We start from the raw sequence: 23924 nt of genomic DNA, 5'->3' as shown, positions 1-23924 counted from the left end.
GGGGGGTGGGGGGGCTTAGGCCATTACATACATAGTTGTCAAGGCAGTTTTCTCTAGACTAGCGCCTCAATTTCCCACCCCCCCTTTATCGCCTTGGTTCACCTAGGCGCTGTGACAACTATGATTACATCTATTTGTAGATTTGAGAATAGGCTCTATTCTACTCTTAAACAAAAATTAGTAATCAGTAATCAAATTACAACCAGGAAAACCAAAACCAGGACTAATGCCACCTTTTATTGATACTCCTCACAGATCTAGGACTTGAAATTAACGGCTTATAGAAGCTTCTAAAATTCATACTAACTCTAGGATTAACTTACTTCTAACATAAAATGGAAAATAAAAACTGTCAATTAAATCCCAGAAAACTGAGACTTCTACTGGAATTAGGAATGATCCACGCTTTCCTCGCTCTCTTCCTTTCTGTCGGCCCTGCATCAGTTATCCTCTTGAGGTTCTTGTTTACAATAGGTTTATCTCGCATGTACATTTTGATATATGTGATAATTTTTCAAAGTATCAAAGATGAAATGCTTGACCTGCTGTGTGATGAGATCCCTTGTCTCTCTCATTTCCCCATCATGTGCACCTCATTGGAAGGGCATTATTGGTTCTCTTGGTTTGCTTCATAAAAAAAGGTGATAAAAAATAGTTAACAACAGAATATTACAACTAATTTATTTGCATAGTTTCTGAAGTGAATAAAAGCATATGTATTAAGTAACCAAGACATATGAACTCCATAATTAATATCTTGTACAGAGGTCAGTTGTAATGATTGATGAACAATTTAGTAATGAAATAAAACACTAAAATTAAACTAATAAAGTAAATCCTGTATTCCTGCCTTGTACCTATATTTTAGGCCCATTAAGGTGGCCTATTACAAAGAAAAACCATTGGACTAATAACCCCACACATATATAACCCAAATCAGGGCTTATTTCCACTGAATAAGCCCACATCTGTGTTTCATCTGCATCAACTGGACATAATTTGAGTTCAGCTAGTGTCAAACAAGCTGATCTATTATGTTTTGTCAAACTAAAGTGTTAGATTGTGCTTTCTTTCTTATATTGACATTTTACTTTCTTTCTTTTGTTTCTCATCCCAGATGCGGTTGTTTGCAACTCAATCAGAGTATGCTGATCATCTTGCGGCTGCAGTATGTTTTTACCTCTTAGTTTCAGCTACTCATTCCTGCTTCAGGTTCTGTTTATTTCCAGGTAAAAACCATGTAAAAGGAAAAATTTCATGCAAAATCTTAATTTTTATACCAATTTACCTGAATTTTTTTGTTTTACATGGTTTCTTACCTGGAAAGAAACAGAGACCCAATAGATAATTCTCTTTTTCTAATTCAAGAAAATGTTTTTTCTTTTTCCCTCCCCACGCCCCCCCAATAGAATTCCTCTGTTATTTATTTATTTATTATGTTTTGTCAATATTGTGTCTAGTCCATAGTTTTTAAGGCGCTGGTGCGATCTAGAGATGGTAAGGCAGTGCTCCGCCTTACGTGAAGTGGCACCTTATGGTTTTTTTTTTTTTTTTAAACACATTTTAAAATTACTCGATGAAGATTCCAAATATAGATTTTTTTATTGGTAGGTGTATTATTTTGTTAACACTTGAGATGTATGGGATCAACTTTACTCCACCAAAAATAGCCAAAACAAACAAAACAAAAACACGATTCACAAACAGAGTTTGGATTTTGTCAAGGGTTTTAAGAAAGGGATTTGAGAAGGAATCAAGGAACAAGGAAGAACCACTGATCTAGGTGACCATTTTGCTCCGACAGCGGTGAGTTTGCTCTGGCAGCAGAGAGCTTCATTCTTCTTTGACAGGAGTAGAAATATAGTGGATACCTTTAGGGCTTAGGCACTCATTTTGGCATCATAGAGAGAAGTATAATAAATACTTGTATTTTTTATTTCTTTTCTTTATATTTATAATTTTGTTTCATAATTATGTATTTATATTATATGTTAATATGTTATGATGATTGATGATTGATGAACTTAGTTTATTCACTTTATTGATTTGTTTTCTTGATGAATATCTTACATTGGTATGAATAAGAACCTTTAATATTTATTTAACATATGAGTAATAGGATTCAACTAGGATTTGAGCAAAATATATTGGTTTTATAAAAAAATTTCACAGGAACGCTTTAATCAATAAGGCGACGCTTTATGCCCGCCTTATCGCTAAGGCGCTTCGAAAGACCCTCAAACGCCTCCGTCGCTTTACCACCTTAAAAACTATGGTCTAGTCTTCGGCTTTTGTTCTTTATTCATGTTCTATTGTTTCTCATTTATGTAAATATAGTGTAAAAGGGTGAAATAGAGATTCCTGCAATGACCAGAATCACAGGGCTTAAGGAACCAGAACTGGAGAATTCTAGATCTTTCAATAGGTGGGTCAGGTTGGGCCAGAACTCTAGTTGAGTACCCTCCTTGGTGCAAGGAACAGTCCCTCAATGCTGGAACAAAATCCAATAGCTGGATCAGGGATCTGACCTTGGACAGAAAATAGAAACTCTGCAAATCACTATATCAGTTTGTAGAAACTGAGAAATGATAGTAACTGACAGAAGAAATAGAAGGCCAACGTATCCGATTTGGGAATAGCAGCTCAAAACAGAATAGTAAGTGGCAGAAAATAGAAAGTAGAGGGAATGAAATTAGTAACTACTATATTATACCAGAATTAGAAAGTTAGTACAATAGCTATTATCAGGTTTAGAAGTAGAGAGACTATTACTTAACCAAGGATAAACAGCAGTTACTAAATTAGGAACGAGAACCAGAATTAATAACGTGACAGATCGATTGAGACAATCTTCTAGCCTACAGAACCAGAAATTGAAGGGATGGGTGTTGTCCAAACAGATTCTGATCCTGCAAAGAAAAGGGGTCAGAAATGAAGCATGAAAAGGGATTCTGCCGCAGGATACACTAGGAGATACTATTCTGTTCCAGATGGTTCTGGGAATCGATGGAAGCTTGGAGGCTGTCCTGCAATATAGGATGAGATCTAGAACTTGTAGACAAAGGAATGAAGTTAAAGGATGAGTGATCAACCCAAAACACAGAAAAAAAGTAAAGAAGAAACTAAAACATGAATGCAGTAAAGAACAGACCTTGAAGAAGAAGGAAGAAGGAAATGTAGGTGTCTCACTTCTCGCCTACTACAAAGATGGTATCCCACCAAGGTCTCCCTACTGCATCCCACAGTAGAGCAGTTTTGAGTCCCGCAAAACCATGCTCGGTCTCTCACAACTCACAAGCTCAAGGTTAAATTGTTTCTCAAATCAATGGTAGTGGGATTGATCCCCTACTCTTTATTTATAATTTCATGGAAACAAGAAAAATAGGAAACCCCTATGTGTGGTAGGGAAAATCCTTTGTAACTTAAGTCTGTCTTTAAAATAGAAGATATTTTAGAACATTACAAAATAGAAACTAATCATGTATAAAACTTAATTCCCTAATATTTGGGCTTGTAGAATTGGCCCATTACAACCCATTGGGCACTCAAATTAAGCCTATTAATCCATTCTTTCGCCAGTTTGATGGATGGTTTGCTGCTGGCCTTCTTGTTCTGAACTACATCAGTGGGTTGATCAGTTAGTGATATCTGATTTTTTTTTTTTTTTGGTTAGGATCCAAGGAGAGTTGAACTCATGACCTCTTAGGCTGCATTGCTTTAATCATCTGAATCCTGGATGTAAAATATGGAAACATGTATATTTTTGGTATGGGACTGAAATTTCACAAAATAAAAGATCTTTTCAGTGAAGATATGTATTTGAAAGAGTTTATAGCATGCAAGGGGTTTTTACTAGGAAAACAGAAATAAATAATATGAAAATAGCCATTTGAAACATTTCACTGTTATTGGCAATTTAACCTCTTAATGGGAAACGATGACCCCTACCATATGATGGAAACCAGTTTGTAATCATGTGTTAATGCATAAAGTGTGAACTGCGAATCTCATTGTAGAAGAAGGAATCCCTTTACAATTTGGTGCACATGAATTTTATTCCTCAGAAGTCTTGTTTTAAAAGGAAATGCACAATGCAGATTGCTTCTTGATCATCATGAGTTAGTGAGATTAGTATGTATGTATATTTAAACCCTCTTGCTATGATATCATGTGAAGTTTCCACCTTAAAAGCTCAACATGGTAGGTGGAGGGACTCCCGGATGTATTGGGTGGGCTGTAGGCTAATTAGTAGCCGATGTGGGACTAAACTCCCAACAGTGTTCATTGGTATTATCAAGTCACAACAAATTGATTGCTGAGTAGGCGCTGGCCCTTGTGCGAAAGGGAAACAATTCTCTAGATCAGAATTCCATTTGCAATTCTAATTGAGAATATTTTCTTTGGTAAATACGGAATCTTGGAGCTATTTCTGGAAGCATATGGAAGATGATAGCACAATGAGCTTGTTTCTGTAATAATTTGATTTAAACAGCAGAAAAATGGTCCTTTATGGGGGTACAAGTTTATCCGTCCATTTCCCCTTCTTGGAGAAAGCTAAAGAATTACCGCTAAAAATCAAAGTTGGTAGGAATGTAGAATGTAGGGGATACAGCCATATAGGATATAATAAAACCAGAATAGTTGAGTAATCTGGTGCAAGGGGGAGACTGTGAAGTTAACTTTTGATCATATGAAGGCCTTATAAACAATGGAGAATAAAATCAGAGTTTCTTTTGCAAGTTCTTTGGCAAAATCCTGGCCAATAATTCTATTGGAGTTTAAACTGAGTGGAGCCATGAAGATGTCTGTTGTCATTTAGCATGAATTTTGACCAAGTCAATATCTTATCAGTTGGATTTAGTCATAAGTTTTGAGATGGTAATAACTGGCCTATTCTCTTTCTAATAGGGATACAAAAATGGTACTTTGTGCATATGGAGCATTGGTTTGTGAAAATTGTATTCAGCAAAATTTAGCCATGGAACCAAATTCAAGAAGAGGAGGTTGTGTTCTGGGCCCACCAACCAACCAGTCTCCTTGGAATCACCATTTTAATTTGGCTTATTTTGTTTTTTGTTAAAGTTTAGCCTAGTTTCTAGAAATGTCTATTCCTTGGTTAAGGAGTATCTTGTAGTTCTAATAAGATCTAGGAGTTTCAGCAACCAGATCTACACACAATTCAGGGGTGTTAATGATGAAAAGTAAATTGAATTTTAGATTTGTGGAGAGTCCACGCTTGTTGAAATGTTGAGTAGATAATCTTCTCTTTTCTTCTACATTCTCTCTAGTTATTGTTTACAACTCTGTAATTTTTTTTTTTTTCGATCTTATTTTCTTCTATTTCTTAATACCCTAGCTTAATTGTCTCCATACACAAATTTTTACTGCTGGTATCTTCTTTGCTGATTTATTAATATATTTAAATTCGAGTTTCTTTTATCCCTTTCCTCGATTATAGAAAGCCTTTATCACTTCCTACCTTATATTCTGTGTTAAAGTGTAAACTCAGGACTATTGATTTAGAAATGGCTGGGAATGTCAAGAGAATATGGGGGGTTGGGCTGATTGAAGAGGAAGCTGGAGTGCTGGACTAGATTAAGTAATGGAAAGGGGGATTGTGGGTGTTTTTAAAGGTAATGCTCAAGCAAAAGGGAGAAAGGGAATTAATAAATGGCTTGAACAGAAAAGGATGGTTAGATTGTTCAAAGTAAAGAATGGATTTAGGGAATGGTTTTTAAATAATGTAACAGCTGAACCTTACAGTGTGGTTGATGCATTTGGGATTGACTATCAGATTTAGAAGATCTTCATCTGCAGAAATAAAATATTAGATCTTCAAGCAAGAAAGAGCTTGAACAATGACATTTATCTCCCTTGAACAATGACAATTATCTCCCAAGAGAGTAAACAAAAATTTCTTCATCCAGAATGCTATCCATCTCATTCAAGCAAAATGCTTGGCAACGTATTTCCTATTTTCCTTCTTTTCACTCTCCAATCTTGAATAGTTCGGATTCTATAGGTTCCTTAGTTTCCTAGTCAACTGCTTCTTCAAGTTTAAAAGATTCTAATAAGATTTCTAAACATTTACCAATGTATATATATATATATATATATTTTTTTTTTTTAACTAGATAAAGTCCTATATCAAATATAACTCTACTACCAAATTCAACTTACTCCTAATTATTTATATATCTTGCTGCTGTTTTAGCAACTTTTTGGCAATCCATATGGACCAAGATCAGTAGTGAACTAGTGATGTGGTGCTGGACCAAATCACATGTATTTATGGAACTCCCAGCTCTGATTTGGGTCCCACATGATCTATGTAAGGTGTTTTTGTGGTGGATCAGACCTGCAGAATTTCTACCGAGTGTGGCATACTTAATTTAAATTCTCTTGGCCTTGAAATGTGTCTGAGCTAAAACTGACAGTATTGAATCATTCATTATTGATATTCTGATTACATTTTTGTCTTTTTGTAGGTTTTATCATCCCTGCCCTGCCCCCATAAATATTTTTTCTTGCTCCCTTTGATTTCATTGTCATTGAAAAACTTATGCTCCATATGAAATTCAGCATGCTATGGATAATCACTTGAACCTCTTTCTCTTTTCATTGGACAATGCTTTCATTTCTATAATTTTATTGCAAACTTACTGTGAGGAGCATGTCAACATGCTGTTGTAGGTTTATGGCTACTTACACAATGGCACTTGTGTTCATTGAATTTTAACAGGTGGAAGCTGAGAACCATTGTACAAGTCAAATGCGGTTACTTATTGACCAGATAAGCATGCAACAAGGACGAATAGTGGCACTCGAAGGTATGGTCTCTAGCCTAGCTTTCTAATATGATCATTTATTGGTTGTTGTTTCTCACTTTTCTTTATTGAAAGCTGTCACCGAAAGTCAGGTTAGGAACAGATTGTAGGTCGGGAGAATATGAGGTAAAACATAAGGAGGGTTAAGGACATATGACCTTCAACACATAGTTTGTCCTGTAGACACTCAGATGGCTCCTTGCGGGCCCCACCAGCATGCTAATGTCTGGTCATGCTATGCATCACAAAATTAGAGATTGATGGTACAATCATTAAGGACTTTCCCATTCCAAGGCCTCCCAGCTGAGGTATTTTCTTTCCCCTACCAAACGCCCCTCCCCCACCACACCCCCCCCCCCCCCAAAAAAAAAAAAAAAAAGGATTACTTTGCTGTAGAATGATTGGGATCAGAGTGGAGGTTGCTGTTTAGAGAACGTAAACAGTTGGTTGGAGGGAATATTTGAGGAAGAAGAGATATGGGCTACTATCCAAGATATAGATGAGAACAAATCCCCTATGACAGAAGGCTACATGATGGTGTTTTCTGAAGAGTGCTTGGAAAATATTTCCTAGTTATGTACTTATGTGAGAAATTTTCATGGGTCTAGTGGCAGATGTATGAAGACCAAGTTTGAAGACTTAGTTTGACACTGCATGGACTCTTGCTTTCCAAGAGGATATCGAGCAACTTATGGGGCAGATTATTTCCAGACTTCTAGAAGATCACAATGACCAATACATGGGGGAGGATATGAAGGAAAATTGATATCTTCAGTAGTCCTAGATTTTAGGGAGTTTCTAAGTTATTCCGTGGAGGACTTAGTAGGATTAGTGTAGATAGATATCTGTTTCTATTTAGGTTTAGTTTCTGTTATCAGATGTAATTAGAGTTGGAGACAATTTAGGAACTAGTTTCCAATTAGTATTTGGAGTTTCATTTGTTTCTAGAAATAGCTTATCATAGTTGTCACGGCGCCAGGCGAACTAAGGCAGTGGAGGGTTGTCTAAACGCTCAGGTGAGAAGGCGCCTGCCTTAAGGCGAACAAGGCAAACAAGTGTTATTTTTTATTTTTCCTATTTTCTAACATTATTTAGTAAGTTATATATATATCTTGTATCATAAAAAATCAAGATTAAGCCACATCAAGTCATTAAAAATTAACATGTAGCCACATCAAATCATAAAAAACTGGGTAATTTACAGTGCCACCCCCTGAAGAATACCAATATTTGAGGGACACCCCCTCTCTTTCACCAAATTGGACTCGGACCCCTTGCCGTCAGTCATCGTTACAAAATATATTAAAAATGCTGAATCAACAATTCAATTTTTTCTTAAATACCATTTTGCCCTTAAAAATAGGGAAATACCAAAATTGCCCTTAATGGTTGTATTCCCAAAATCGATTGAAGATCCCTTCTGCCACCGCTGCCTCTGCTCCATATCCGCCGCGTGAGTCACTAAGTTGGAGAAGAAAGTCGGAGTAGTTGATCGGTGGCTGCAACCCCTTCCGATGAAGGCGCCAAACCTTCTCCCTCACGTCCTCCTCCACCGCCGCCACTGCCTCTGCTCCATATCCACCGCCGACAGATCCGGCCTCATCAATCCAAATACCGGCGATGGAGACCTGGACGGGCTCTTCAATGGACTTACCGGCGGTGAAATCGCATCGATCCACAATGGCTTCATGCCTCGTATGGTTGTAAGTACTGACTCAACGAACTTCCCCTCTGAAACTCTCTTAACTCCCGCCGAATCTAGGCTGAAACCCTCTTTGGCCAATGAACTCCCCCTCTGAAACTCTCTTAACTCCCGATCTCCTTTCTCTGAAAAGCTCTCTTTAACCTATGAAAATCTCCCTCTAAAACCCTATTCCTCATTTAAAGAACCCACAACTACTGGCCGCCATGACCAAAGCCGTCGTCAAGGTCGCCCAGATTCAATCGTAGGGATAGTCGGCCTTGAGGTTCAGAGAGAGAGAGAGATCTTGCCTTCATTGCCGCCGTTTTCCACATCACTGTTTTTCACAGGCGTATTGAAAACAAAATCTAGCACTGATCCGAATGTAAGTATATTAGAATATTTTGAGTTTAGAAAGCGACCGAACAAAGCTGTAATATGTTATGAAATATATTGGGACATCATATAGGAAAGCCGTCGCCGAGGTCGCCCAGATTTGATCGTAGGGATAGTCGGCCTTGAGGTTCAGATAGAGAGAGAGAGGTTCCACCGGAGAAGAAGTTGGAACCGCCGATGGTGGCTGTTTTTGCGGACGCCGATGGTAGCTGCTGTTGCAGACACTCAGTGAGAAATAACAGGTAAAATATGATTTATTATTTTTTTTCATTAAAAGGGTAAAAATGTCCTTTCAAATATTTACTTAACGGAGACTGACGACAAGGGGTCCCTCTAATATTGGCATTCTTCAGGGGGTGGCTCTGTAAATTACCCTAAAAAAATTAACATTAAGTCATATTAAGTTATAAAAAATCAACATTTAGAGAAATGCTCTTATTCTATAATAAGTTTGACTGGTTAAATGATTTTATTTTTACATGAGACTTTTTGTATTAGTTATAACATAAAACCAGCTTTCTAACAAGTTTAAGATTACTTAAATCTGAGTTGCAATGACAAAGTTATGCTCCGGTCAAACTTATTTTTAAGTGTGCGAATACTATTAAAATCGCCTGAATGAAAATAATTTTACGGATATCAAAACAAAATATTATTTTACCGAACTTTTGTTTTTTAGCAATGTTTTAACATGATAGAATTTATAAAATTTTCATAATTGAGAAAAACCCCAGCATTTAAAAGTTGAAAATCGCCCCTATAACCAAAATCCAGTTTTTGTTCTTGGACTGGGGGGTTGACTTTTTATTCTTTTGGAATTTGATTTTTAAACTATTTTTATTGGATTCAAATATGGGGTATTTGCTTATTTATGAATAATGTCTTAAGTAAATAAAGTATTTAAATGATATTTGGCATAAATAAGTGCCAAAACACAAGGCGACATGTAGTGCAACAAGGCGACTGTCGCCTAGGCCCCAGGAAAACTGCCTGGACGCCTAGTTGTCGCCTGGGCGACGCCTTGACAACTATGTTGCTTATGATGTGATTGATTGGTTTATAAATAAGAGGAAAGGCTGAAACAAGGCAACAATTTAGAGAAAAGAGAGAATTCTGGTTTGATAGCCATGAATGCTGTGAGGGGAGAGATTCCTTGAGAGGGTGAGATGCTTGATCCAAATCTATCTTTCTGCCTATCTTCTATTTTCTTTTATTTCCAATCAATTCCAGTGAGCATTCTTTTCTGACATTTATTGATCTGTTGAAGACTGTTCGAAGAGGTGATTTACTGCTGGACATTAATGTATCAATCCTCCCATAGAGTTGGTTCTTAGCTGAACTAGCTCCTACATTAGGACTCTTATGAATTGCACTTTCTTTAATGGCAATAAAACTGCAGTTAAGTTTCTTTGTGAGAAAAAAAGAAAAAAGAAGTGACGTTTCCAAGTAGCACAGCTTCAGTCTGTATTATTTGGTATTCCTTATAAGGCATCATTACTGTGGGCCCACCACCTCCTGGACTCATTAGTTTCTCAAACAACAACTCAGCTTATTGGATAAAACGATTTCTTTGGCCACCTAGTTTGGTTCTCTTTTTGTTTAATAAATCTTATTTGCATAATTCGTTATCAGGTGACTGAAAATATGTTATCATATTGGTTTGGAATTTCATAGGGAGTTATTCATACATGGTTGATGAAATAGATATGTTCCTTTTCCTCTTATTTGCCCCCTTCTTTAAAAAAAAAAGCGTATTTTTATTGCTCTAACAATGCCATAACTTCAATTTCAGATGAAAAGAAACGGCTGGACGAAGAGTGGGGGCAAATGAGGGCTCTTGTGCAAGATCTTGAAAGTATGTTTTTATCCATATATTCCAACAATACCATAATATGCAATTTTTCTTCACTCAAAAAATTTTATTTGTTTCAAATGAGTTATATCCTTAAGCCAACTTGTCTATGTGAGGTTTCTCTATCAGTGCTGTCGAATTGCATTTTTTTTTTCCCTTTAAATTTCGTTGCTTTTTTTCTCAAAAATACACATAAAAAAGGTCCTATGGTTTGGATGTTGAGTTTATTCTGCTTTAATATAACGACAGATCATGGCCGGGTCTAACCTTTGGTAGCATTTGGTATTATCTTTCCAAGAAGAGCATTAGAAATAAAGTTAATAATGAAGGGGACAATGACTTGGCTGAGGCCTAGGTGGAAGTGCTTCAGGCTGAGGTGGCTTTTCTGCATGGCAATGTTTGTTGGTGCACAAAATTTTGTGGTCATCAACTCTTCATGGGTTATTTTTTTATCCAATCTGACATTGCTCCATGTCTGAATAATGCTTCAAAAATTATTTGAAACGGTCAACTTTTTTATGAAGAATCTTTTTGGGGGGGGGGGGAGTTTGAAAAAGTTGTGGAAAAACCCATACATGGTGGATCCTATGGTTGCCACCAATTTTCACATGTAGCCTGCCCTGGGAATTCCTTATCTTTCCAATGATTATAATACCAAGTTGTCAGGAATGTGTTGTGACTGTTTCCCTTATTGATGAAGGATCTAGGTCTGTAGAGGAAATGGAGAAATCTCTGAGAGAAATCAGAGTTGTAGGGGAGAAGAGAAGAATGGGGAAGGGGAAGAAGTTCACACGACCAAGCAAACCACAAGGTTTTGACCAATTAATTAATTCATCAAAAAACACCACCAATACTCATCGGTTACATGCCTTTATATAAGAAACTGAAAATTCAAACTTGCCTAATTAAAATCTAAACTAAATTAGCAACTCCTAATTTGCGTCCTAAATTCTAACTAATGAAATTAGAAACATAATGAAACTCAAATTGGTAACTCCCTAATTGACTATTAACTACCCAAATTAAAAGATTGCAAATAATTCCCAAACAAAATAAAATCTTAAAGATCCTAATATATCCAAGGATCCAATCGGACCCGGTTTATCTTAGTTGAGATTGCCCGAAGGGTCAATCTGGTTCAACAACATCATTTCTGCATCAACTCCCTCAATGTTGAGAAAAATTTGTCCACGAGTTTTAAAGAATGACAACAATAAAAACTCACGAACGGGGGTGAATTGCTCGTCGTCTGCATCGGGAACAAAATCCATGATGTGAAGCTTTGGAGGTGCATTCAAGTCTGGAAAATCATGGGGAAGAATAAATCCATGATGGTGAATAAGTGACACTGCATTGATGTCCTCCAGTACTTGATCCAAAATTTTCTCTCTTTCTGTTGTCATTACCTGTTCCACAATAGGACGGTCTTCCACTTGTGTTGATGCCTCTGGTTCAACTTGTGGTTGTACTGGGGGTATCACTTTCTCTGACTTAACCAATCCATGAAGATCAAATTTTCGACCCATGTGGTAAGTCTGGAGGGTGCAACCTTGTGGTTTGCTTGGTCGTGTGAACTTCTTCCCCTTCCCCATTCTTCTCTTCTACCCTACAACTTTGATTTCTCTCAGAGATTTCTCCATTTCCTCTACAGACCCGGATCCTCCATCAAGTGGTATCACTTATGCCACAAATTTACCCAACATAGAGAATATTTGTAGGGAAATTTACAATACTCATCGTGTTTTGGGAAATTTATTTTTACAAAAAAGCCATCCAACTTTTCTCCTCTTTTTTCCACATGGCCCTGTTGATCGTCTTTTGACTGTTAGATTGGTAGGTAGTTCCCTTATTAGGCCACATGTCAATTTGGTGATCTATTTCAACCATGCAGCCCTCAACATGTATATAGCTCATTCCCCACCTTTTTCAATGGAATGTTGACAGTTTTCAATAATTTTTGAAGTATTATTCTGACATGAAGAGATGTTGGATTGGTTTTAAATCAGCACTTGTTGATGTGAACATGCTCACAAATTGTAGGTTAGCAGATGAAGTCAGCAAGGCTTCCAACTCCTTCTGGAATTGGATTCCTGATCTTGATTTGCAATGTAAATTAAAACATACAAATGTATATATAGGCAAGGGTTGGAAGCAAGCTACCAGCACCTATCAACGAGAACTTGGCTTGGCTAGTGCCTGCCCATTCTATCTCGCCGCCTGCTGGTCCATGAATTCTTCAGAGTCAGCCGGCAGGCTGGGCGGACTGATGTAGACTCACATGCTGGCCTGCACTATCAAAGAAGGAAGAAGCCAGCCCAACCAGACCAGATTTAGGCTGATTGAGCCAGCCCAAAGTTGGCCCAGTTTTGTCCAGTTCTGGATCTCTACAATAGGCCATCGAACCAGCTGGATAGTCCTTTCTATTTTGCAGTATTTTTTTCTTATTTGATGTCTTCTAGAAGCCCCAACACAGCAGCCTTTGATCCAGCTCAAAAACAGCTTCGAAAACCTGTTTTTTCTCTCATGCGATCTCCTTTTACTGATGTACTTTGTCTTCTAGTGGTTTGATTGTTCAACCGCAGTTTTCAGTGAAGAATTAGTCTTCTAGAACTAGGAGAGTCTTGTATTGTCCTTTATTAATGTCTTAGTGAGCAAGTTATTAGTTTTTAGTAGTTTTATGTCTTAAGTCAATCAGTTTCTAATTTCAGATTGTTTATTTTCTTAGTTTCTTACTATGTTTCCCTACCCTATCCTATAGGTGCTGCTGTAACCAAAATTATAATTGATTAATGAATGAAATTGCAGCTTTGCTTGCTGAAGGAATTGTTTCAACAACTGAGATAGTTGTGGGTGAGTGACCCAAGACTGAGGAAGTCCACCCACCCACACCTATCCCTACTGTGTTTTCTTTCTTTTCTTCTCTTTATTGATTTGTGAGTATTGAGTGATATTTTGGAGATTGAATACAGCCTTGAAGACAAGCTTTGTTGAATTTCAAGAACAGGTCAGAATTAGAAATCGATCCAAGCTGTCACAGGGTTTTCTTCCTTTGTTCGAAATGGTCAACCACTCAGCCCTTCTGAGGGTTTGTTATACACCACCAAAGGAGCACTCAACCAGCTTTTGGTCCCCTTTGGAGGCCTGGTCTGCCAGTTACAAGAAATCTCCCAAATCGGCTTCTAAATCCTAATTTCGAGCAGGCTCTGAAAAGTGAATGGTTTGGTTTCCTAACTACTTGGAGGATCTCAACCATATTTGGAGGGTTGCTTGAAGGTGTTCCCAGGCACCTCAATCCAAATTGGTAGTTCATCTGAGTGCTGGTCTGTGAGTTATTAATTTTCTCCTATTATAGCCTGCTTTCCTCTATTCTGAGTAGTTTTCCTCGGAGATCAGATCTGATCCTTGAGTCTGAGTTTGGTTTGAGGTTTATGTATTTCCTGGGGTTATTTGCTTAGCTGAATAACCTTACATCACGGATTGGGACCGTCGAAGAAGTGCCTTGATGTGCTGCAGCCACTAATTTGTCTCCTTTTATGCAATTATGAACTCCACGAAACTTTCTCAAGGTGGACTGGGACCTTCGAAAAAGTGCCTCAATGTGCCACTAACTCCACATAACTTTCTCAATTCCCATGCAACTTATCCTTTTGGAGTTGACATAACAAGCTATGCGAGCATCGCGATGAAGTCGACAAAAATCATATTTGAATACAAAAAATAAAAGGCAGTCTCATTATGGTGGTAAATGGTAATGGTATATGGTATACCAGCTGCTTGTTTTGGAACTTCTAGTTCCCATGTATTGAAAAAGGATTTTGTTGAAACACCTATGTGTTGTCTTTTAGGAGAATAGTGACAAGTGGATCCTTCTTTGAGGCAGTTGATGCATAAATCATGATGGTCATGGGCTTTCCTGAGTTTGTTAGCAGTTTGCTCAATATTAGAAAGAAATTTCTTTTGATTGCATTGCTTCTCTAAAGCAATCAATGATTGTTGATGAAGTTTGCCTTGGTGGATTGATGAATTGTCCATTTCTGGGTATCTAGAAGCTTCATTGTTGCATTACTAAGGGGCTCAGGCAAAGAATCAAGGTAGGCTTACTTTAGGTTGGAGTCATCCATGCCATTGAGCACATGAAAGTATGAAACCACTTGGACATCTTGTTGTAATGTTTCTCAAGCTTTTTCCACTGAAAAGAGCAGCACTTCACCTTGAAGAATTCTTCTCGACCTTGATCTGCATAATGATCCATGGAACTAAGGAATTCATTATGGATGTAAGCATGGTCTAAAGTATGGGTGCGTATTGTGCCCCATCGGCTGATATGTTTTGGTATTGGTCGGCATTGGTACGATACATGTATTTAAAAAAATATATGTATGGGGGAGTATCGAAATGTATTGTACCGTATCGTACAATACTCTTCGATGCTCATTGACATAGTTGTCACGGTGCCAAGGTGAGCCAACGCGCTGGAGGGTTGCCTAAGCACTTAGGCGAGAAGGCCCCTCCTGCCTTAAGGTGAACAAGGCGACTAAGTGTTATTTTTTATTTTTCCTATTTTCTAACATTATTTAGTATGTTACATATATTTTTTATCATAAAAAATCAACATTCAGCCACATCAAATCATAAAAAATCAGCATTAAGTCACAGTAGAGATATGCTCTTGTTCTATAATAAGTTTGACTGGTCAAATGATTTTATTTTTATATGAGACTTTTTGTATTAGCCAATAGGTATAACATAAAACCAGTTTTCTAACAAGTCTAAGATTACGTAAATCTGAGTTGTAATGGCAAAGTTGTGTATTTATGAACATCTCTTTGGCAGTGTTCTAGTAGTAATTTTTATAAGAAGCTGGATGGCAAGATCAAACAATTAAGTTTGTTTTATACTTTTTTTTTTTTTTTTTTGCCATGTTTGAGTAAATTTAGGTAAAACAAACTAAAACATTGCATCAAACATGAAATTTTATTGTATCAATTTGTTCATAGATTTTAAAATTCTTAGAAAGTCGTCAATAGATTATTGGTACATGTAAAAAATCTCATCCTTATAAAAAATTTCAATTGAACACACTTGTCTCTCAATACGGTGTTCTCCATTTTATATATGTTATAATATATATATATATATATAATGCAAAAATGTATAAAATGTGTTTCCTGTCCATTTATGTGCATCTTAGCGTATCTCTGATACGATACCCCCTAATACGTATCTTACATTTAGCTGACCGATATCGATATTTTAGCCCTTGCTCATATGTTTGTATAGGGAACTCCATCTTCTAAATGGTTCTATTTTCGAACACTTACTGGCACAAAACAAAAAATATTTTTCTTGCTGTAGATTCACTTGTTATTTCAACTTTTCAATATTCTCATTGCTAATTAATGTCCTTAAAAATTGCACATATATTATTATTAACCAACTGCATACTCGTGTTTACATAGTTGATGGCAGACTTTATACCTCATATCTCAAATCAAGGTTTCTGCATCTAAACTCTTATGTTGATTAATTATGTCTTGCTGCAGGAAAGGGTGTTCAAAGATTAATTGACAAAATACAGGTATTGGTGGAAGGAAAATTTCTTCTTTTTATGAAACATTTTTCTCGATTTTTGAAGGATTAAACCATGCATAATCATCATATCTTCCCTCCCTTTGTGATCATCAGGTTCCAATAGCTGCTGTTGTGGTTATGGCATGTAACCGCCCAGATTATCTGGAAAGAACAATTGAATCTATCTTGAAGTATGGCTAATGTTGACTATCATTTTTCTGTTTCACAGTCAATTGGCTTTCTTTTTTATTTCTAAGAGTAACTAATCTTCATGTGCCGACTTGATATGTTACAATCTTGTTTCTTCTAGGTATCAAAATTCTGTTGCTTTGAAATTTCCACTCTTCGTATCCCAGGTATTTTATATAAGAAATCGTTTATATGCAACACACTTTTAGCTATTTGTTTTTTATGAGAATGATAAAATACATTTTGTATTTTTTCCAGGATGGGTCTAATGAAATGGTTAAAAGTAAAGCTTTGAGTTACAATCAGCTTACATATATGCAGGTAATCACGAGGCATTTATACTCCATGGAGGTAGTCCATAGTTTTATATGTATGTAGGACATAAGCACATCATAAATGGATTGGATGATGCATGTTGGTCCATGTCCCTGAGGATATTATCGTCTAGATCTGATGCAGATGGAAAATTGAGATCCTCATTTGACCGGATTTTAATGAATCCAACCCATTGAACAACAATTGATATAAGGGAGAAGTTTTTGCCAAGAATATTCACTCAGATTTCTTTGCTTTGTGACTTCTCCTATTTGAGCCATATGGAGTGTGATGCGGATCCGGCGGATCCGGATTCCAAAATTGGAGTCAGATTGCTCAAGGCCCACTTAAATAATTACTGGCACAATTTTATAGCCAAATACCAAAGAGAATGGCAATTCTGTAAATAACTTGAAGTCACTAATAAAGAGTGGCAATTTGGTAAATAATTGATAACCTTAACATAAGAAGATTTCTCAAAAGGGAAAGCCACGTTCAAGATGGGGAGGGGTATACTTGGAACTAAGAAATAAAATAGGTCCACTGAGAATAATAGAAGAAGAGAGGGGTATTGATGGAATTTAAGGTAAAGAAAACAAACCCTTCACTTTATGAGGTTGTCTTCGACCTCTCGACAACTCACAGAGGGGCGGTAGGACTGAAAAACGAAAAGAAAGGAACCTCGTTGATACCTGTCGGCTGGGTTTGCTATTCCAAGCAAATCATCACCACAACCTGATCTTCCCAAAGCAATAGATTCAACTTGGGGTAGCCTGCAACAAAGAGATCGAAGGACCTGACCAGATCTGGACAGAGAAGGATCTCGCATGCAGGAAGGAGATTTCCTGCGGTTGCTTCAGCAGGCCTTGGATGGTCCTGCTATTCTGGTCGAAGGGCCCCCTAGTAGTCCTTAAGAAACCCTCCAAAGGGCTTTAGTTTTGGCTGACTGGTTGGAGAGTTCTGGCCAAGGTCGACTGTAGCTCAAACTCTGATAATGGTGATCGATCTTGGACCTGTCTCTGTACTTCAACCTGAACTTGGTGGCTGGTCTTGGATCTTCAATCACGCTCCTACCACTCGCTCCCAAAAGCTAAACAGAAAATAAAGAGGGAGAAGAGAATTGATGGTGGGGTTGAACAAGAGGGAAAGAAAGACAATAGGATTTCAGAGAGGGATAGGGAAGAGGGAAGCATTCACGGTAGCCATAAGCATCCTTCAATTGTTCAATGTTCAAAATAACTTCAAATCTAAAACTCTGTTCCTCCATCCATTACATGACTAAATAAAAGAAAAATCAAACAACTAATGGAAACTACTTGAAAATGGAAACCAACCTACATAGCAACTAAAATAAAAATCCAATCTAAATTAAAATACTATCAAACTGATTCTAGCTCTAAAAAGGAAAGGAATAGGAATCAAATCGAAGAGAATATCTCAAGCCCAACGCCCAACTGCATCAGAGTGACAAGGTGGTGGATCTGGACCATCCATTGGATGGGATTCCCTCAGTATCAACCAAGTGCCCAGCCTCCATTCCACCTAACTGCATGGCCCATCATGTAGGAGCTTTGTCCTTGTGATACCAGCAGTCAAGCTTATTCATTTTTAATAAATATGCCTTAGAATAGGAGTTTTTTCATTTTTTTCTTCTTTTTTTTTTGGGGGGGGGGGATGTCAAGGTGGGATGGGTGGGAGGAGGGGCCAACAGTGAACTTATTGACTTCTTTTTAATAATTCTGAGAAAAAGAGTGTATAGATTGATCTACACCAAAAGATCAGCTGCTATGATCACAATTTCATTGAGTTTCTGTAAAAGCGCTATGATCACAATTGGGAAAGAAAATTTAGATTTTTGAAAGGATCATAAATTTGTAATAGCTAAAATTAACTTCTGTTTCGTCACTAATTTTAGTTCATCGCAGCACTTGGATCTTAGACCAGTGCAAACTGAAAGGCCAGGAGAGTTGATTGCATATTACAAAATTGCAAGTAAGGAATAATTTCTTCTTCTTATCTGTTTGTTTGTGTGTGACTGTCTACAATTATTTTTCAACGTTACAAGCATTTGTTTTCCAGGTCATTATAAATGGGCATTGGATGAATTGTTTTACAAGCATAACTTCAGCCGGGTAATCATCTTGGAAGGTGCAGAAATATGTTCCCAATGATATTTGTTTTCTTCATCATATATGCCTGTTTTTACTGTATATTAAACAACAATCTTTTATTGGAAGACAGATGACATGGAGATTGCCCCTGATTTTTTTGACTATTTTGAGGCGGCAGCAACTCTACTTGACAACGACAAGTATTTTTCTAGGATGAATTGAAGCTCTTAGCAGTTTTTTTTTTTTTTTTTTCCCCTTGAGGTTCTTGCCAGTTCTTAATGTTTCTTGGTATTCTATCATGAAAGGACTGTTATGGCTGTTTCGTCATGGAACGACAATGGGCAGAAGCAGTTTGTGCATGACCCAGGTATGTCCTTGTCTCCTTGACAACAAGAACATCAAAGAGGGACTTTTCTCACTTCCATTGTTGTAACACTAGAACAATAATCCTTCAGCCAATATGTTTTTATGATGTTTGCACAATTTTCTCCAACTGTTGAAATATATGAATATATTTTCCTTTTCGACTTCAAATCATAGACAACTTATGAGATATCATAGTTTTATCTGCAGCTAAGCTTTTCTTGACGAAAGGGAAACCCCCTCTAGTAAGGATAATTACCTTCTATAGGAGTTGAACTTGAACCTCAGGATGGCTCAAAATGCAAAAATGTGTGTCACGGTGGGAACCCAACTTCTTATGTTCCCGCATCCAGACAAGATGTTAAAGTCATTTACTTTAGCACAAATTTCTTTTTAACTCATGGTACCATATAAAGGAGTTGGTTCATTTGGACATTCCACGGAAGATGGATTGAGATTTGCCTGAGTTTTTCCTCTTCTACCATCCTTTTATGAGTTGGTTAGGATCAAAATCCATCTTTCTGGTGTAGTTATATGCTGTTGATTCAAGAGGTAAAAGCTAAGTCTACTACTGCTGACCAATTTACATAGGGAATCCTTTCATTTCTCATTCCTTGTTTGCTTGTGTGTATTTCCTTTACATATCCTAGAAAACCTTGAGGCTGCTTGATGAGATTATCTTTTAAATGTCTGATCAACTATTTGTTACTTTCTCTAGAAGTTCTTTATCGCTCTGATTTCTTTCCTGGTCTCGGATGGATGCTGTCAAAGTCTACATGGGATGAACTTTCACCAAAGTGGCCCAAGGCATATCCTTCTTGCTTTTGCTATGTTTCTTTTTGCCAAGTTGAAGTCTTAAATGCATTTTACCATCCATTCTTAAGCATTATTCCTTGACAAGATTATACTTACTGGGATGACTGGTTGAGGTTGAAAGAGAACCACCAAGGTCGACAATTTATCCGTCCAGAAGTGTGCAGGACATACAATTTTGGCGAGCATGTAAGTAAAATTGTTCAACATTCAAAATTGGGGATTAAAAAAAAAGATTATTCATATATATTTTTCGCTTCAAACCTTGGGCTTAATAGTGGTAGTTGGATACTGCCAATACGTTACCAATTATCTGCATCAGAAATTTGAACCATCTATTGTCACTCTTGTTTATATGTAACTACGCACTCTGAGCCTTTGAGGGTTCAAGCTACTTCAAACCAGGCTCGTTCTTGAAACATAGAAGTACTGAGATTACTGTGAGAATATGTTGAATCTGTAAACCAGCACCTGCAAGGGAGAAAGTGAAAGAAGAAGAAGAAGATGAAGGAGAATGCGATGGAGATGGAGAAGATGGGAGAGGGCGAAGAAGTCAATAACTCTATTGTGGACAGTCTTTCCCTTGTATTAACAAGTATCCGACCTACTAAGAGTCAATGTCTAATTACAATAAAAGGAATTAACTAAAAAATAATAATAAATCTAATTACAACTCTACTACCAACATGATCCCACGGTACTCTCTTAACTCTTTAACAATTACAAATATTAAATTCTTTTAAGATGACTGAATACAACTCTAACGACCGTAGCAATTTTAGCCTCCACTAATTCTTTGGAGATTAAACTCTTAAGAAGTACAGGAATAGTGTCATGCTATTTTAACTCTTACAATTTATACAAGAAAAATTTCTACCCACACTTGACTTGAATCTTGCAGCTACAACAATTATGAACTTATCAAGGTGGAATTTCTTTGTTACTGGCTGCTAAAGACTGTCCTCACTCAAGGTCCTAAGCAGTGAGTTCCTGCTTTAGTCTGGAATCTGGCAGTCCGGATGGATTTAAGGGAGAATCTTCCTTTGGCAGCTGCTTTGGTTGCAAATCTCTATCACAGGCTCAATGAGTTGAGTAGGGGGGTGAAGGACTAGTCCCAGGTAGCTAGTAATGAGGCCCAACAAGCCTTTTTTTGTTTTTTTTGCTAATGCCGTGTATCCAGGCCTTCAGCCTGATTAGTCTCGCGGGCCCATACTGACCCCACAACCGCATGGACCAGGTCATACCGGGGTTGAATGAGAACCATTCAACTTTCACTGAAAGCAGTGAAGAGCTCTAAACACCCCTGTGTGAGTGGCTCAAGGTGTGCCTAGTGGGAGTCGAACTTAGGACGTCCAAGTTTACGGCTCGTACCAAGTTCGTTGCTCACCAACTGCTTAGGCCCAACAAGCCTGTATCCCCACCTGTCTTCTATAATTGCAGATCCAAAAAAGATCCTCCTAGTTACTACTGGTTCCTGGGGCAAGGTTTAGTCCTCAGCTTCTTCTCCTCCTAATCTTCAATCTAATTCCCATTTTCTTTGAACCTACTTAGTACCTGCACTTGAAGTAGGCAAAATTATCAATCTCCCTTCCTTCTCTCTGCTTAAATTATGGCTTGCTTTAGAAGCTATTGTGTTGGCTACACACCACTGGCTCAAGAATGAGATGAAATGCAATGAGAGACAGTGAAGGGTTTAGGTGATCTCCTCCAGACTTGCAATTACTTCACGCCTAATACACTTTTAATCACTCTTTATCCTTGGACTGGTCAACTCTTTTTTCTCATGACAGTTGCCATGGGATTCTTTGCAGGGTTCTAGCATGGGGCAATTCTTCAAACAGTATTTGGAACCCATTAAACTTAATGACGTCCATGTAGGTAAAAGTTATCCTTAAGGTTTTGCATTCTTCTCCAAGTTCTAGTTTGTGGATGTTAATCATTTGATTTTGTTTTGGTTAAATCTCTGTGAAGGTTGATTGGAAATCAATGGATCTGAGCTACTTGATGGAGGTAAAAAACATACACCGATGTAATTACTTGATATTGTTTTTTTATTATGTATTCATGCTCAACTGCTTTTACTTTCCTTTCAACAGGACAAATATATAAGCCATTTCGCTGCCATGGTGTCGAATGCCAAACCTATCCATGGAACTGATGTTGTACTGAAGGCATATAACATAGATGGTGATGTTCGCATTCCATACAAAGATCAGAATGAATTTGAAAGTATTGCACGTCAGTTTGGAATTTTTCAAGAATGGAAGGTAACTCTATGCATTTCCATTTTCGTTCTTTCTCTAAACATGGTTAGTGGGTCCTGAATTCTTTTCCAAATGTTTGGTGAATGTCTAATTAGGGGTACCCCTGTCATAAATATGATTTATCTTTGAGTGATAGAGTGATAAGAGAACGATGGTGCATGGAATTGGTACATGTGGACACAATCTATTTACTTTGACCCATTTTGACAATGCTAGTGTGATCAAGGTGTTGAGTGGTGGGATGTGTCTATAACAAGAACTTTCATTAATTCTCTTTATAAAAAATTTCTTACTTAAAGTCATTAAATAGTTCAGCTATGATAGGTGGGTTGCAGTACTAGACATACAAATTGTCGAAATACTAGCTGAAGCAGCAGACCTACTTCGTCTTTCTGCTGAAAACAAGGGACCGTATTTGATGAAAGTGTTATACCACATCTGAAGATTTGAGCAAGTGAATTCCTTCTAGTGAAACATATAATCATTATAGCTATGTTTTCTACCCACTGGCCCCTTATACAAAAGAGTTTAGTTTTGATGCCTTGGATAAGTTAGAGATAACTTTGGTACTATACAGTTGTGATGCTTTGCAAAACCACTACTTTGGATGTTCAACCTTGAAAATATTCTTATGGAGTTCCTTCAGAAGTATCTAGCTGTTATCTTGTAATCTTTCACTTCAGTCATGCCTTAAGACTGTAATATATATATATATATATATTTTTTTTTTCTTTTTCTTTTTCTTGTTCCTTTATTCCCCCTTTCCTCTTTCTAGGATGGTATCCCAAGAACAGCATACAAAGGAGTTGTAGTCTTCCGGTATCAAACTCCTAGGCGTATATTCCTTGTTGGCCCCGATTCTCTCAGGCTGCTTGGGGTCAAATCTGCTTGATAGCAAAGGTCAGCGACCACATGTAAATTTATCTCTGTTTTTCTCTTTTTCCATGTCAGTGTCTGGTTTTGTTTTTCATTTGAGGAAATAGCAATATCAAGAGTAGTTTTATCTTTCTCAAAGTCTGTTAAGTGGCCTAATACTTTTATTTTTTTTTGCTTTAGGGTTAGCAGGATCTTGTTATGAGGCAAACTAAGAAAATGGTAGGGTAATATGAAGGATTCCCTGGAAGATTGACAAACTGAAATTTGAGGTACAGAATCTTCCAGGTGACAAAAGCCAGCTGATATTTAGGAGGTCAAATCCTGGTAACCTAGATGTAATAGCAATGTACTACTCAAAAGTTTTGCAGTTGTACTGGTTGACACACCATCTATCTGTAATTCAACTTCAAATGGCTCTGCTCATGCTGGTTATGATGTCCATGTAACTTCATTAAGCAAGAAAATGCAGCCTTTAGTTATCTTTCACTGTTTTCTCCTGAATTATTTGCCCAAAGCGTTGAAAGCGACCTTAATAATAATCAGCTTGAGGTCCTAATTGATGGATATACTGCAACTTGAAGTCACATTTTCCAGCTTAACTACACCCAGGAAGAGTGAAAAGACTATAATGTCATGAAGGAAATGAATGAAATTTGTCTTTTTTTT

At 37.3% G+C, this 23924-nt stretch overlaps 1 protein-coding gene across 2 annotated transcripts in view; it reads left to right on the top strand.

The window, feature by feature from the left end:
* Positions 1-23924, top strand: part of LOC122085204 (alpha-1,3-mannosyl-glycoprotein 2-beta-N-acetylglucosaminyltransferase) — a 25168-nt gene extending 1244 nt beyond the window's left edge. The window contains exons 2-19 of one of the 2 annotated variants that reach the window (XM_042653678.1): positions 1118-1168; positions 6743-6830; positions 10697-10759; positions 16300-16334; positions 16442-16518; positions 16638-16683; positions 16775-16837; positions 18757-18823; positions 18911-18979; positions 19073-19142; positions 19248-19309; positions 20024-20114; positions 20214-20307; positions 21930-21992; positions 22090-22128; positions 22215-22385; positions 23158-23282; positions 23448-23924. In XM_042653678.1, coding sequence (XP_042509612.1) covers positions 1118-1168; positions 6743-6830; positions 10697-10759; positions 16300-16334; positions 16442-16518; positions 16638-16683; positions 16775-16837; positions 18757-18823; positions 18911-18979; positions 19073-19142; positions 19248-19309; positions 20024-20114; positions 20214-20307; positions 21930-21992; positions 22090-22128; positions 22215-22385; positions 23158-23274 — 1266 coding nt within the window. In that variant the 3' untranslated portion in view covers positions 23275-23282; positions 23448-23924. Of the gene's footprint in view, positions 1-1117; positions 1169-6742; positions 6831-10696; positions 10760-16299; positions 16335-16441; positions 16519-16637; positions 16684-16774; positions 16838-18756; positions 18824-18910; positions 18980-19072; positions 19143-19247; positions 19310-20023; positions 20115-20213; positions 20308-21929; positions 21993-22089; positions 22129-22214; positions 22386-23157; positions 23283-23438 lie in introns of both variants that reach the window. The other variant, XM_042653676.1, reaches the window with a different exon arrangement.

The sequence above is a fragment of the Macadamia integrifolia genome, chromosome 7, assembly GCF_013358625.1.
Source record: "Macadamia integrifolia cultivar HAES 741 chromosome 7, SCU_Mint_v3, whole genome shotgun sequence".
Lineage (NCBI taxonomy): Eukaryota > Viridiplantae > Streptophyta > Magnoliopsida > Proteales > Proteaceae > Macadamia > Macadamia integrifolia.
This window is presented reverse-complemented; position numbering and strand designations above follow the sequence as displayed.